A 13,582-nucleotide genomic window follows, 5' to 3' on the forward strand; every position below is an offset into this window, starting at 1 on the left:
CAAACCATTTCCTTGTAACTGGTTACAAACTAAAATAGCATCACAATTATCGAAAGAGTTGAAAAGGAATGCAAATATGAAAACCACATGAAAGCAATCAAGGTGTAGTAGATGAAAAATGGGAACTTGAATCACCAAATAACTCAAGAATTCACAAATACTCAAGAGGAAATCTTGTGCCAAAATGAAAATGATTAGCATCAAAACATTCAAAAGAAAAACTAGGAGTTAATTACTTTCAAGAGTTTTTTGTAGGCATGAATATCTTGTCCAATGATGATATTTAGAATGATTCACCTCATGTCTTTGAAAATCCATGAAAGATGTACACTCCAAACCTAGATTTGATACAATAGATTTGCATGGAGATGAACTAAATGAAACAACATCCTCAAACTGATCAAAAACCAAATATTGAAAGTTAAAAGAGTTATATATGAAATACTACAAATCTTCCAATAAGAAATTTACATCTAGTGAAACCATGCAAAGAAAATACTCTTGAAATAAACCCATATTTGACTTAGTTCGGGGAAATTACCAAAGTCAATAGAACCTGACATAACCATCAACGAAGGTCGAAGTGCCTCAACTTCCTGACAAGTCCCAAAAATTTCAAGGATTTTAGAATTACATTTTGAATATTGGATCAGATCATGCATGGTGTGTGGATGGATACTGCTAATGATTTGAACAAGATCAGTACTATCTAGATGGAAGCTATCTACATCACTGATTTGATCGTATTTGTCAACTTCAACAACAGGTTACCCAAGTGATAAGATTCTCCTAATTGAATAAATAAGGATGGACAGATTGGATCAATCTCATAAGTAACTTGAACAAAATAATTTTCTTCATGTAAAGTTGTAAATGACAAGAAACGGAATGGACACTCAATGACCACATTGCCATTTTCCTCTTCATGGATAAGCTCACTACCTTGTGTCAATTCAACATTCAACCCATTAGATGATAAAATTGAAGGGCATGGAGTACCTTCTTCACAATTCAATGCATGCTAATCTTCCTTTGGACCATCATTATTTATTTGCATCTTTCCCATTAATTACTTATATGTTGCTCAAGGCTGCCAAATCGCCTCTTCTATAAGCAGTTAGATTAGTCTTCGTGTCAGTGAAGCTCGCAAGGAGAAGGTTTGGGGCTGGCGTGTGTGGGTGTAGAGCATAAGATATAGTGAGCTAAAGAGGAATTTTCCATAAGAATATCTTCTTTGACCAAATCAGATTCTAAATCAAAATCTTCCAAATTAAAATGTCCTTGAGAAACTAAAATATCAGTTGATGCACTTGGGCATTCATCATCACATACATTAATGGAGTCAACATCATCAGAATGATGGTTTCCAAAGTCTTTAGATTGATTATGAAAATTGGTTTCATTTGATTGACTATTGAGATGAATAGGTTCGAAATCAGCCAAAAATGAAGGAACATTGTTTTGACATCGAGGAATTTGAAAAGAGAAGAAAGAATCCTGACCTTTTGGCTCCTCATCTTGTGAAATGTGACTAGCTGATCATTGTTTAAATTCGGAAGAGACTAATCAAGCGGATCCAGGGGAAAGGGATCATGAGAATGGGATAATAGAAGAGAACAAACATCCCTTCAAGAGGTCATGCTTTTAACTCGATCATATTCAAGATTAAATTTATGAGTTTTAATAACATCTTGAAAATTCAAGGGATTAGTCTTCAGCTTCAGCATGAGATTTTCTGAGTTTACCGCAGTGTTAATTTCAGATCTAATTTTATAAGTGTTAATCCCAGATATGATTTTTTTGAGCTTTATCATAGTGTTAACTCTAGCAGATTTCATTTCCAGTAGTAGTTAATTCTTATTCAACATTACTTTAAGATTTGATTCTTTGAGTTCAATTAAAATAGTCTTTACATTGAATTTTTGTAGTGTAGAAATGAATTTGTTTATCAAGTCAAAGCAGTAGATATGTGTGATCCGGGAGTAGTAGAAGTTTGATTTGGTTTTCATTTAATTCTAAATTTCGATTATGAGTTTCATGATTTTGAATTTCTTTTCGAGTGATTTATTTCATCTAGATTAGGAGTTTCAAACTGAAGGTTTTTGTAGATTAGTTGTAATGAGTTTCTTTAGATGAATAGGATCTTTCAGTAGTTCCTCTTTTGTTTATAAAGATAGGATTGCTTTTTAGATAGGTGTTCTTTTCTCTTTTATCGACATTCTTTAGTTTTTGCAATTATTTCTCTTTTATTTACATTCTGATCAATAGGATTGATATCATAGTTCAGTTTAAAACAATGGTTAGATTATTTGAATGATGATTGATCTTCTTTTGGAATAGAAATCCGTGTTGCTTGAGCATGTTATTTTGTTAATTAATTAATCTTAAACTAGAATCGCATTATGTACTTAAACAACAAATTGATTTCTTCCTCTAGTTTAGGCTAAATGCTCTGATCCTACATTCCCTGCGCCTGTGCCTCGAAGTTGACGAGCACCGGATTGATAATTTAATGTTGGAAACTATAACACATATAATTTCACCAACAATCCTTAATCTCCAAAAACCCTGATCGTTGACGCCCAACACCCTGATCATTCAGTATCTTGACTCATGATCCCTAACAATTGGAGTTGTCTTTAGTGCGAATTTTTGGAAGTTTTTCGAGTGGATTTTCTGGTCTAATTTCTCTGAAATCCGGCAAGAATTTGTTGAAATCACAAGTTTGATTGGTAACCCCTGCACAATAGAAGTTCCCTAAGAGTTTTTCAGGGTGCTTAATCCATATATACAGTGAAAAAACTAGTTTAAATAACACAAATCAAGATTTCACCACTAGTTTAAATATTATTATTTTTATTATATATAAATTTATTTATTTAAAATCTAATTAGTTCAATTCAACCAAGTATATTAGCGAGCATAACAAATCCCTTTTATTGCTTGAATTTGATAAAAAAATACGAAAATTCACCATATCTTTTATTCTACTTGAATTTGAGAAAGAAATACGAAAATTCACCATATCCCAAGCCAAACAGCTGAAAATGCATTGTGTACTGTGGTTTCTTGGTCAAAAATGCATTGGACATGGGACAAGTCCCCATGAATATATGAAGGGATATCAAAGACCAATTTGCTGGGAAAAGAGAAAGTATTAAACATGAGCATTTATTATGTGCTTTGATTAGGCATAATCTAATCTATTCTCTAGTCAATTAAATAGAAACACTACAACAATTTTTGATAAAAGTTTTTGGATATGCACTACTCACCAAACTTGCCATTAATGAAAATAAAAGAAGTAGTGTCAGAGTTCATACTTTTCAAAATTCAATAATTAAACTAAGCGGCAGGGAACGCTAGCAATGCGACCTTGAACTTTGAAATGTATGAACCAACTACCACATTTGAACAAGAGCTACATTGCTCATAATAATTGAAAAGGCTTTTAATGGAAATAAAAGACGCAGGTGTCACAATTCATACTTTTCAAATTTCAATAATTAAACTAAGCGGCAGGGAACACTAGCTATGCGGCCTTGAACTTTGAAATGTATGAACCAACTACCACATTTGAACAAACCTACATTGCTCCTAATAATTGAAAAGGCTTATTATATATGTCTAAAATTCAATTTTTTTAGTTGACTTTTAGTTGTGTTTGACCAAAAAACTATCGTTCTTTTATAGTTTAACATTAGTAACTAAATTTTATTATTTTTTATTATATATAAATTTATTTATTTAAAATATAATTGGTTCAATTCAACCAACTATATTAGCGAGTATAACAAATCACTTTTATTGGATTTGAATTTGAAAAAAAAAAAAGAAAATTCACCATATCCCAAGCCAAACCGCTAAAAATGCATTGTGTACTGTGGTTGCCTGGTCAAAAATGCATTGGACATGGGACAAGTCCGCATGAAGATATGAAGGGATATCAAAGACCAATTTGTTGGGAAAAGAGAAAGTATTAAACATGAGCATTTATTGTATGATTTGATTAGGCAGAATCTAATCTAATCTTTGGTCAATTATATAGAAACACATGATGACAATTTCTAATAAAAGTTTTTGGATATGCATTACTCACCAACCTTCTCATTAATGGCAATAAAAAAAAGTAGGTGTCACAGCGGAATAATTATTACTTAATTTGGTTAAATGTGAATCTAATCATTCATTAGAGACAATGGGAGCTTTTTTTTTTTTTTAAAAAGTGCTACTACAAGGACTTGTGGAAAATCTATTACCAAGGTGGATCCACTCCATACAATCTTATTTCAATTCTATAAATAATGAATGTTAATTTATGAAAAAAATCAGTTGTCCAACTACCCCACTGACAGTTGTGCCTCTATGTATGTTTTTGCCATCCATGCTGGTGTATTTTGGGAACATGCATACAACTTCATTTCAAACTAATCTTCTAAGATTATTATGTCAATTATTTCCCATCAATTAGTAGGCTTAGTAGGCTTAAAGTATCTATCTTGGAAAAATGACAAATTAGTAGGCTTAGTAGGCTTAAAGTATCTATCTTGGAAAAAAGACAAATCTTATGTGTTCCCCGGTATGGGAAATGGGAAATAAAAATGGCAAGAAACAAGTTTCCAAATATGGGAATGACAAGGAATTAGTAAGAATATTAAACATCGGATAGACTTGTTAGGAAAGTGCAAAAACTAGGAAAGACTTGTTAGGAAAGCTTGTTAGGAAAGTGCAAAAACTAGGAAAGACTTGTTAGGAAAGTGCAAAAACTAGGAAAGGTAACTGCAAGAATTAGAGTTAGAGGAAAAGAAAGGGAATGGTCTCTAAAAATAGGGAGGAGAAATTGAAATAAAATCTACCAATCAAATTTGTAATCTTATAATTAAAGTGCAAAAACTAGGAAAGGTAACTGCAAGAATTAGAGTTAGAGGAAAAGAAAGGGAATGGTCTCTAAAAATAGGGAGGAGAAATTGAAATAAAATCTACCAATCAAATTTGTAAGATTTGTAATCTTATAATTTGTAATCTTATTCAGACATATATAGCAAAAGAAAATCTATCACTTGAATTCAATATATAAGATTAAATAAAGACTTTTCATTACTTATCAAATTCTTGTAATCTTATTTAGACATATATAGCAAAAGAAAATCTAATAAAGACTTTTCATTACTGCACCACAGGTTTTGCACTTCACTTTCAAATGAAATGTGTCGTTTCCCCTTAGTGTTTGAGTTTTCGAGGGCCTTTTATTTGTTTATTTTTAATGAAGGAATTTTACAGTGGGTGCAAAAATGGATGGAAACTGTGGGTAGTTTCTAGGGGCTTTAGGAAACCACCCAGAAAAACAGCATTAGCAGTTTTCAGATATGACAAGAAATAGTTCAGGAATTTCCTGTGGCCGGAGGCATTTCAGAAACTGGAAATGTATAAGCCTATGGGAAAGCATGCAGGATTGCATGGATAATCGTTGATAATGGTAAATTTTAGCCAGGAGAGAAGGGAATGCCATGAAAATTGATCATACGTCATCTCTATTAGGTAGGGCTCATCGAATTATATAACTATGACGAGGGGTCATAAGTGGCATTGACCATAGTAATTGGGATTATAGAGTTCCAAAGCAATGACCATATGACTCTAGTTCTTGAGTACAATTGCACAAACGCTAACCTTCTCTGTAACGGGTTACTCTCCTGCAACTTCTGTAATTTGTTACCCTGTTGCTATGTTTCTGTTTGGTATTCAGTACATTTCGCTCTTTTTCTGTGAGTCTTTGGTGGTCATGTTTAGTAGTTTTGGTCAGCAGTCCAAATCTGGAGTTTGGCATCTAGGTGTTACCGCTACTAAAAAGTTAACAAGAATCTTTGTCATCTGTTACTAAAATGTTAACAAGAATCTTTGTCATCTGTTCCTGTAAAGGGAGGGTTGAATAAATTTAACGTACGTGAATAACATCTCTTACTTTTTAAAAGAAACAGCAAATATCAGCAATGATTTGCACGAATAATGTATGTTCAGAGGATTCCATTAGAATGCCCTGCACGTCGGGAAATGCTTATCTGTTATGCAGAGCGTGTATCAAATTGCACGCCCTACTCCTTTGTATATGCAGTTGAACACTTAACACATTCATATAGCACTCAGAAAATTAATAATCCATAACAGACCTTTGCTTTAAAAATTGTTCGCAATGATCAAAATCACACAAAAAAAAATAAAATAATAAGCCCATGTATGTGGCATTCTTGGCTGGCGCTGGAGACTATGTCAAGGGTGTTGTCGGTCTTGTAAAAAGCCTCCGCAAGGTTAATTCTCCTTACCCTCTTTTATATATATATATATATATATATATACAAATTTAACCAGCCAATATGCGGAAAAATGGCAGTGCCAATATCTATGATATCCCATATATGTATAAACCAGAGCGCAGAAAAATGACTTCCAAAAACAATACGATCCGACAAAATTCTAAGAAAAGAGGTCCAACCGACTAGGTAGGTCTCAGAGATACCTTGATTCCTCTGGGACTACGGGGAAAAATAAAGAGGTGATATTAACTCGGGAAAAATAAAGAGGCGATATTAACTCAGAGGAATTTCATGGCGGCTACCTTGATAGTGACCAGTGACCAAGAAATGAAAAGCGTGAAGCATTGAACTGTCTTATGTGTTATTCCCATGTTTCATGTGAAAGTCTGGCATGTGTCACATATGGGCAGCGCAGGAGAGGAAATGATGTGGTTCCAATGGGGAAATTTACCTTTATAAAGATGCTGGAAGCAATTCAAGAATACAAGATATCCTATTTAACTATGCCACCCATTAACGGAAAAGGAAATTTCGTTCTGCTTTTAAAACTCAGTCTCTCACCCAGCAAATGACAGAGATGTAGACAGATGGCGACGATGGTGGCACCGTGGCACATCCCTCGAACATCAGGCACAGATTTTCGAATTTAATAACACATGTGGCGTGGATGGTTCCCAGCAAATGACAGAGATGTAGACAGATGGCGACGATGGTGGCACCGTGGCACATCCCTCGAGCATCAGGCACAGATTTTCGAATTTAATAACACATATGGCGTGGATGGTTGACAGTTTTTTTTAATTACATGTTTAATTATGTGAGCCATCTACAATTTTTAGACTATTGTGTTTGTCGAATCTGCGAAAGCCCAAAAATGGGCGAAATGTCACTCATGAGAAGTTCCTGAAGACCCTCATGAGGGCCGAAGAATTGCTGAAGAAGTGGGAAAATACTAGTTGTTTCAAATTTTTTCATAGCCTCAGATATGGATTTCAAATCCGGCAGCTGGAAAAGGAGATCTCTGATTTCCTATGGTACCAGATGCCCGTCAACATCTCCAAATCCGGCAGCTGGAAAAGGAGATCTCTGATTTCCTATGGTACCAGATGCCCGTCAACATCTTCCTTGAGGTGAAGAATCTCATAGCAGAGCTGACGAATCTTCGCCTACAGTGCGAGTTGGGGTCAATGGATGAGAGCAATATGAATGAAACCATCTTCAAATACGTGTCCAAGCTTCGAATGATCCACAGCAAAATGCGATGATGCTTCAACAAATGGGCGCAGATAATATGTTTGAGGGTGCTTTTGTCGAAGTTTCTTGTAATTATAATGGGATGGGAGTGTTGGATTCTGGGACCTTTGGATATTTTGCTTTAAGCTTTGGCCAAATACTCTGCAATTAGGCCAATTTTTGCGTCCAGCTGAGGCGGGATCTTCCTTTCCTTTGAATCAAAATCCAGTGATTCGAACACTTCTTTGGCACTCCAGCCGGCTTTTCTGAGAGAAACGGAGAGCAAATCGACATGAAATGCGAAGCTTTCCACAAGATTCTGGCTGTCCGAGCCTTTCTGAAAACAAGAAGCCGGGGTATTTATCATATCAGAGATCTCATCTTCTTTCCAACCGCCATTCCTTAGCCTGGAGCCGATGTCTCCTAAATAACCTGCCAGCCATTTTCTGCTGAAGCAATTCCGGGCCTCCGGGAGAGGTCTTTCATCAAAGCTTGGTTGTTTCTTTGCTGAATTTGCGAGGTCGACATCGACTTTAACAGAGGAGAAAAGCCCTTCCGGAGGTGCGATGTTCAATACCTGTTTCTTTTCTACGAGGTCACTCCAGAAATTGATTTTCCGGGCGGCCTTGGCAACTCCTCTCTGACCAACCCACAAGGAAAGTTTTATTGAATGCGGCAAAACTAGAACTGGGTATTCATTAATTTCTGCGCTAACTGGCATTCTCGTTTCCAAGGTAATTAAATTATTTCATCCATTTCATTGACAGAAAAGTTTACAAAACCTGCAATTCCTTCGTGCCATAATATATATTATTGCATTTTCTGTCATAGGCATTGAAATCAGACAGCCCAGATAACCGGAGATCGAATCCCGCGCCCATCAAAATAATAGAAGCCATGTCGATTCCGGAGGCATTGGGGGAAACAGTTGGGGAAGAGACTGCAGCAGCTCACTCCGCATGACCAGTGGGAATGGAACTCGCGACACCACTGGAAGCACTGGCACGGTCTGTGGACCATGTGGAAGCCTACTGAGGGCCATCATATTATGAAAACCTACAAGTCCGTGAGATCCCTGTGGCCTGTGGACGAAGAGCGCGTGCATCTGTATCACAGGAATAAGTCGTATGAAACCACTGGGGAAGGGCCCGATATCAACTGGGTGAGCGGGCCATGGGCCATGTATGAATTCAAACACAGTCTGCAAGATGGTATATGGCATCCCAATTCTCTTGACCACAGAATTATTCGGTTCCCCAATGGTGATCTCGGCTGGGTGCGGCTGGCATTGAAGCCCAATGACCCCAAGTCTGTGGTCTTCAATGAGCTCCATTTCATGCCATGTGAGCTCCATTCCATGCCATGTGAGTTGAATGAAGACTTTAACAGAGGAGAAAAGCCCTTCCGGAGGTGCGATGTTCAATACCTGTTTCTTTTCTACGAGGTCACTCCAGAAATCGATTTTCCGGGCCACCTTGGCAACCCAGGGCGGGGCTTGAATCGTGAACCTGTTGGGCACATCTGTTGAGAGCGGTTTCTCATGGAAGTACCTGTATCTTTAGATAATAGCTCGCAATCACACAGATATGACACGTAGGAGCTGAACGAAACCCTTCAAAACACGGCAAGGTTTTCTTATATAGAGTTATGCCCTGTCCAGATGCAGTTAACGGAATGAAAATGTCCAGAAGCAGCTAATGGAATGGAATGAAAATGTCCAGAAGCAGCTAATGGAATGAAATTACGCTACATACCATGGAATTCTCTGGAATGAAAGGCAAAGAACCATCCAGAAAGGGTGATCAACCCACCTTTTTTGGTTACTCAAGAACCGTCCAAAAAGGGCGAATTTACGCAAAGAGCCATCCAGAAAGGGCGGTCAACATATAGTAACTGTGGCCTATAGTTAATGTGTCTTAAGGTAATTCGCCGTGGGGAGATGATTAGGTAGCTGTAGCTGGAGGGCGGCTATGGTCTACGAAATAGGAGTCGCCGTAGCTGGAGTCAACAGTACGCGGGCAGAGTACAATGTCATCATGTGTCTTAAGGTAATTCGCTGTGGGGAGATGATTAGGTAATTGTCGCTGCAGTCAACAGTACGCGGGCAGAGTACAATGTCGTCGTGACTAAATAAGAGGGGCCTGACACAACTAATCACCCACCAATCAGTTATAAAAAAAATAAATTTAAAATAATTTAATAAAATTAATTAATTTTAGATACAAAGTTAACATTACACATCCCATTTTAATTTTTGGTCAAATTAAATAAATGGACAGTCAATAAAATATATTGGTGAAATTAAAATAAATTGACAGCCAAGGCATTTGTGAATGAGTTATATCTTCCAGGGAGGAATAATAATATTTATTGCTTTATATGTCATTATAATGATATAATGATTAAATTGATTGAAATAATGTAAATCTCTATTTTAGGGTTTTCTATAATGATTAAATTGATTGAAATAATGTAAATCTCTATTTTAGGGTTTTTTATATTTTAATAGAATTAAATTCTCTAATTTCAAATACAATAAAATGAGCAATAATCTATTTACAACTTCAACATTTAAAATTTATTCCCTACAATTAATACTATTTACAACTTCAATATTTAAATGTTGATAATTTATTATTTTAAAATTTATTCCCTACAATTAATACAATTAAATAGTGAATATTTCATTTCAATTACTTATTTGAGTAATCTATGAATAGAGGAACTATTGTTCAATAGCATGGTTGAGATGTATCTGAGCTTCTGATCTTGTTAGGATGCTCCTCTAGACTACCCATTGGATTTACCTCCTAACCAACTAGGAAGTAATTCCTAGCTTAGGAAACCTCCACAGTTCCCCTAGCCCTCCGAGCCCAAGTTTACCTCCTAACCAACTAGGAAGTAATTCCTAGCTTAGGAAACCTCCACAGTTCCCCTAGCCCTCTGAGCCCAAGTTCAACCAAATGTCGTATGTGTCCAAAATAAACAATACTCTCCTCCTCTCCTTTTCCCTTTCTTCTCAAAATGAATCCTCCAAAACCACCCCCAAACCAAAACAAAAGCAAGGCTAAGCCTCCTCTCTTCTCCCATCATCTTCTCCCTTTTATGCTTTCTTTTTTCCTCCATTTCAACCACCTATCATTAATGTCATAACTACCCCCTTATTCTTACATTTAACTTATCTTCTCTCTATTAAATCTGAGAGAACATTTTGGGGATCATATGAATATTTTATTTGGTAATTAATTGGAGATGACCATATTTTCTCCCAAATAAATTTGTGAAGACATTTTGGGACAAGATATGAATATATAATTTGATAATTAATTGGAGATGACCATGTATTCTCCCAAATAAATTTGAGAGAACATTTTGGGGATGAAATATGAATATATAATTTGGTAATTAATTGGAATGGACCATGTGTTCTCCCAAATAAATTTGAGAGAACATTTTGGAGATGAAATATGAATATATAATTTGGTAATTAATTGGAGAGGACCATATAAATTTGAGAGGACATTTTGGGGATGAGATATGAATATATAATTTGGTAATTAATTGAAGAGGAATATGTTGTATCAAAATTTAAATACGAGGAGGTAAGTTGAGAATCGAATAATAACAAAATTTATATCAGTAATACATTTATAGTTTCACCAATCTTGGTATGCACCAATATTTCTTGATAATTATAATTCAATATTTTAAGGTAATTTAAACACTAGTAAAATTTGCATGATGAGATTAAGTAGGGCATTACAAATAAGCACATATCTAGTTGATTGAAGTCCATTGTCAATCTAATACCTATTTAATACCTATTTAATGAGTTAATGAAAATAAAATAAAATTATTATATATTTTATTTTTATGAAAAAAATTAATTTAAGGTGTTTTTTAGCCTAGTTGTATAAAGCAGCAATTTGCAAAAGGTGTTGTAATGCCTTTTGGCTCTCTAGCCAAATATGCGAGAGATGTAATGTCTTGTGGCTTTCTAGTCCAGTATGCAAGAGGTGTTGTCATGCCATCTCAAATGCAATATGTAAAAGGTGTTGTAATGTCATGTGGCTCTCTAGCCCAATATGCAAGAGATGTTGATGCAAGAGGTGTTTTCATGTCATCTCCAACACAGTATGCAAAAGGTGTTGTAATGTCTTGTGGCTCTGTAGCCTAATATGCAAGAGATGTTGTAATGTCTTGTGGCTCTCTAGTCCAGTATGCAAGAGGTGTTCATGTCATGTCCTTTTGTACTCCATTGTGCAAGAGATGTTATAATATAATGTCCTGTAAACATTTTAACTCCATCGAAATAAAACAAAAATAAACTTATATTAAAATAAAAAAAAATTATGTTATTATTTTTTTAATTAATTTTTGTTGAGTAGTTAAGGTAAACTTGATTTGGTCTAGTTACTAGTGGTTTTTGAGCTCTAGTTTTATGAGAACTCATGGTATTACCCATAGTATTTATGTAGAATATACCATATTAAAAGGGGGAATTAAACCAACCTAGCCTATTAAAAGGGGGAATCAAACCAACCTAGATCCATCTTAACTTTGAATCTATCAAAGCTTCCAGAGAAATCAAATCTCTTGAGATGGAAATATTCTACGCTGCAGAGGATATGATCCATCTCAACACTTTAGATCTGGAGTTAACATGAATATGATAGAAATGTTGTAATGTAATGTAAACATTTAACTTAACGAAAATAAAATAAAAATAAAAATTCTTTATTAAAATAAAAATTCCAAGTCATTATTATTATTATTATTTTAATTTTTGTTTAGTAGTTAATTTAAATTTAATTTGGTAAAGTTACTAGTAGTTTTTGAGTTCCAAATTTATGAAAACCCATGGTATTCAAGTGAAATAGAATTCCGACCTAGATCCATCTTAATTTTGAATCTATCAAACTTAAAAAGAGACAAATATTTTGCATCACAACAGATTTAATAACTTTAAACTTTAAATTTAATTATTTACATAATACTTCATAACACAATAAATACTCATTAAAAACAAACTAATTTAACATAATCTAGTTTCACTACTAATTAAATACTAATTAAAAACAAACTAAAAATCTAATTTGAATTCTAAATGATTCTGTACATCATATTCTGTGTACACGTTTATCTAAAACCAACCTCAACGTTAATTAAAAACAAACTAATTTAACATGAATCTAGTTTGTCTTCTAAGTGATTACATCATATTCTCTGTACACGGTTATCTAAAACCAGCCTATTCATAATGCATTTAGACAACATTTACGGTTAGCTAATGCTCTGTGATTTACTGTGAGTCACGTTTCAGTCCTGGGAGACGTATTTAAACGAACATGTGGCATTGCATCAAAGGAAGGTAAACAACAAACTTTTCTGTGTTTAAGCTCGGAATCCATGGCTTCTGCTGCAAAGTTATCCTGGGCTTACCTCGTTCCTCGTACATATCACGTACGCTCGACTTCGTTAATAAATTTCATAACTCTTCCTTGTATTACCAGGAAAGAACGCATCAGTAGTAAAGTGTGCCACAGCAGCCACGCAAATAATTTGCAAGGGTCTGATCGGATACGAGAAGAGGAGGTGGTGATTGTGGGAGCTGGCATTGCAGGACTTGCTACTGCTTTGTCTCTTCACAGGTTCTCTTTATTTTCTGTTTCGATATAATTGGAGAAGGGTGTAAGCTTTTGAATTATGAAAGATCTGGCCTAGGCAGAATTGAACACCACTTCTTTTCTTTGTGTCTTCAGTTTATTTGTTTATGCCTTTACCATTCTATGCTTTTAGCTGATAGAGGTAAATATCTGGCTCCCAATCCGAGTTATAAGTACAGCTAAATCTTAAGGTTGCCAGATTTCACATGCTTTAATGGTTTAGGGGTGCAATTAAAGATTCCCTGCTTGTGGCACCTTTTCTAGACTATATTAATGTCTCAAATATTATATCTTATGTTTGTTAAGGATGTTTTGTTTCAGAGCCAAATGCGAAACTGTGTTAATTGAATCCTCATGTTGCCGATAATTGCA

At 35.1% G+C, this 13,582-nt stretch overlaps 1 protein-coding gene and 1 pseudogene across 2 annotated transcripts in view; both read left to right on the top strand.

Moving 5' to 3' along the window:
- Window positions 1-9,072, top strand: part of LOC149234519 (uncharacterized) — a 44,318-nt pseudogene extending 35,246 nt beyond the window's left edge.
- A 3,690-nt stretch (window positions 9,073-12,762) lies between these two features.
- LOC149234520 (monooxygenase 2-like) overlaps window positions 12,763-13,582 on the top strand; it is a 244,412-nt gene continuing 243,592 nt past the window's right edge. Inside the window, exons 1-2 of one of the 2 annotated variants that reach the window (XM_089371861.1) lie at window positions 12,763-12,915; window positions 13,058-13,195. In XM_089371861.1, coding sequence (XP_089227987.1) covers window positions 12,893-12,915; window positions 13,058-13,195 — 161 coding nt within the window. In that variant the 5' untranslated portion in view covers window positions 12,763-12,892. The other variant, XM_089371860.1, reaches the window with a different exon arrangement.

Source organism: Pinus tabuliformis, chromosome 8 (genome assembly GCF_031772625.1).
Source record: "Pinus tabuliformis cultivar Carrire ecotype Pingquan chromosome 8, CPIR1, whole genome shotgun sequence".
NCBI classification, from domain to species: domain Eukaryota; kingdom Viridiplantae; phylum Streptophyta; class Pinopsida; order Pinales; family Pinaceae; genus Pinus; species Pinus tabuliformis.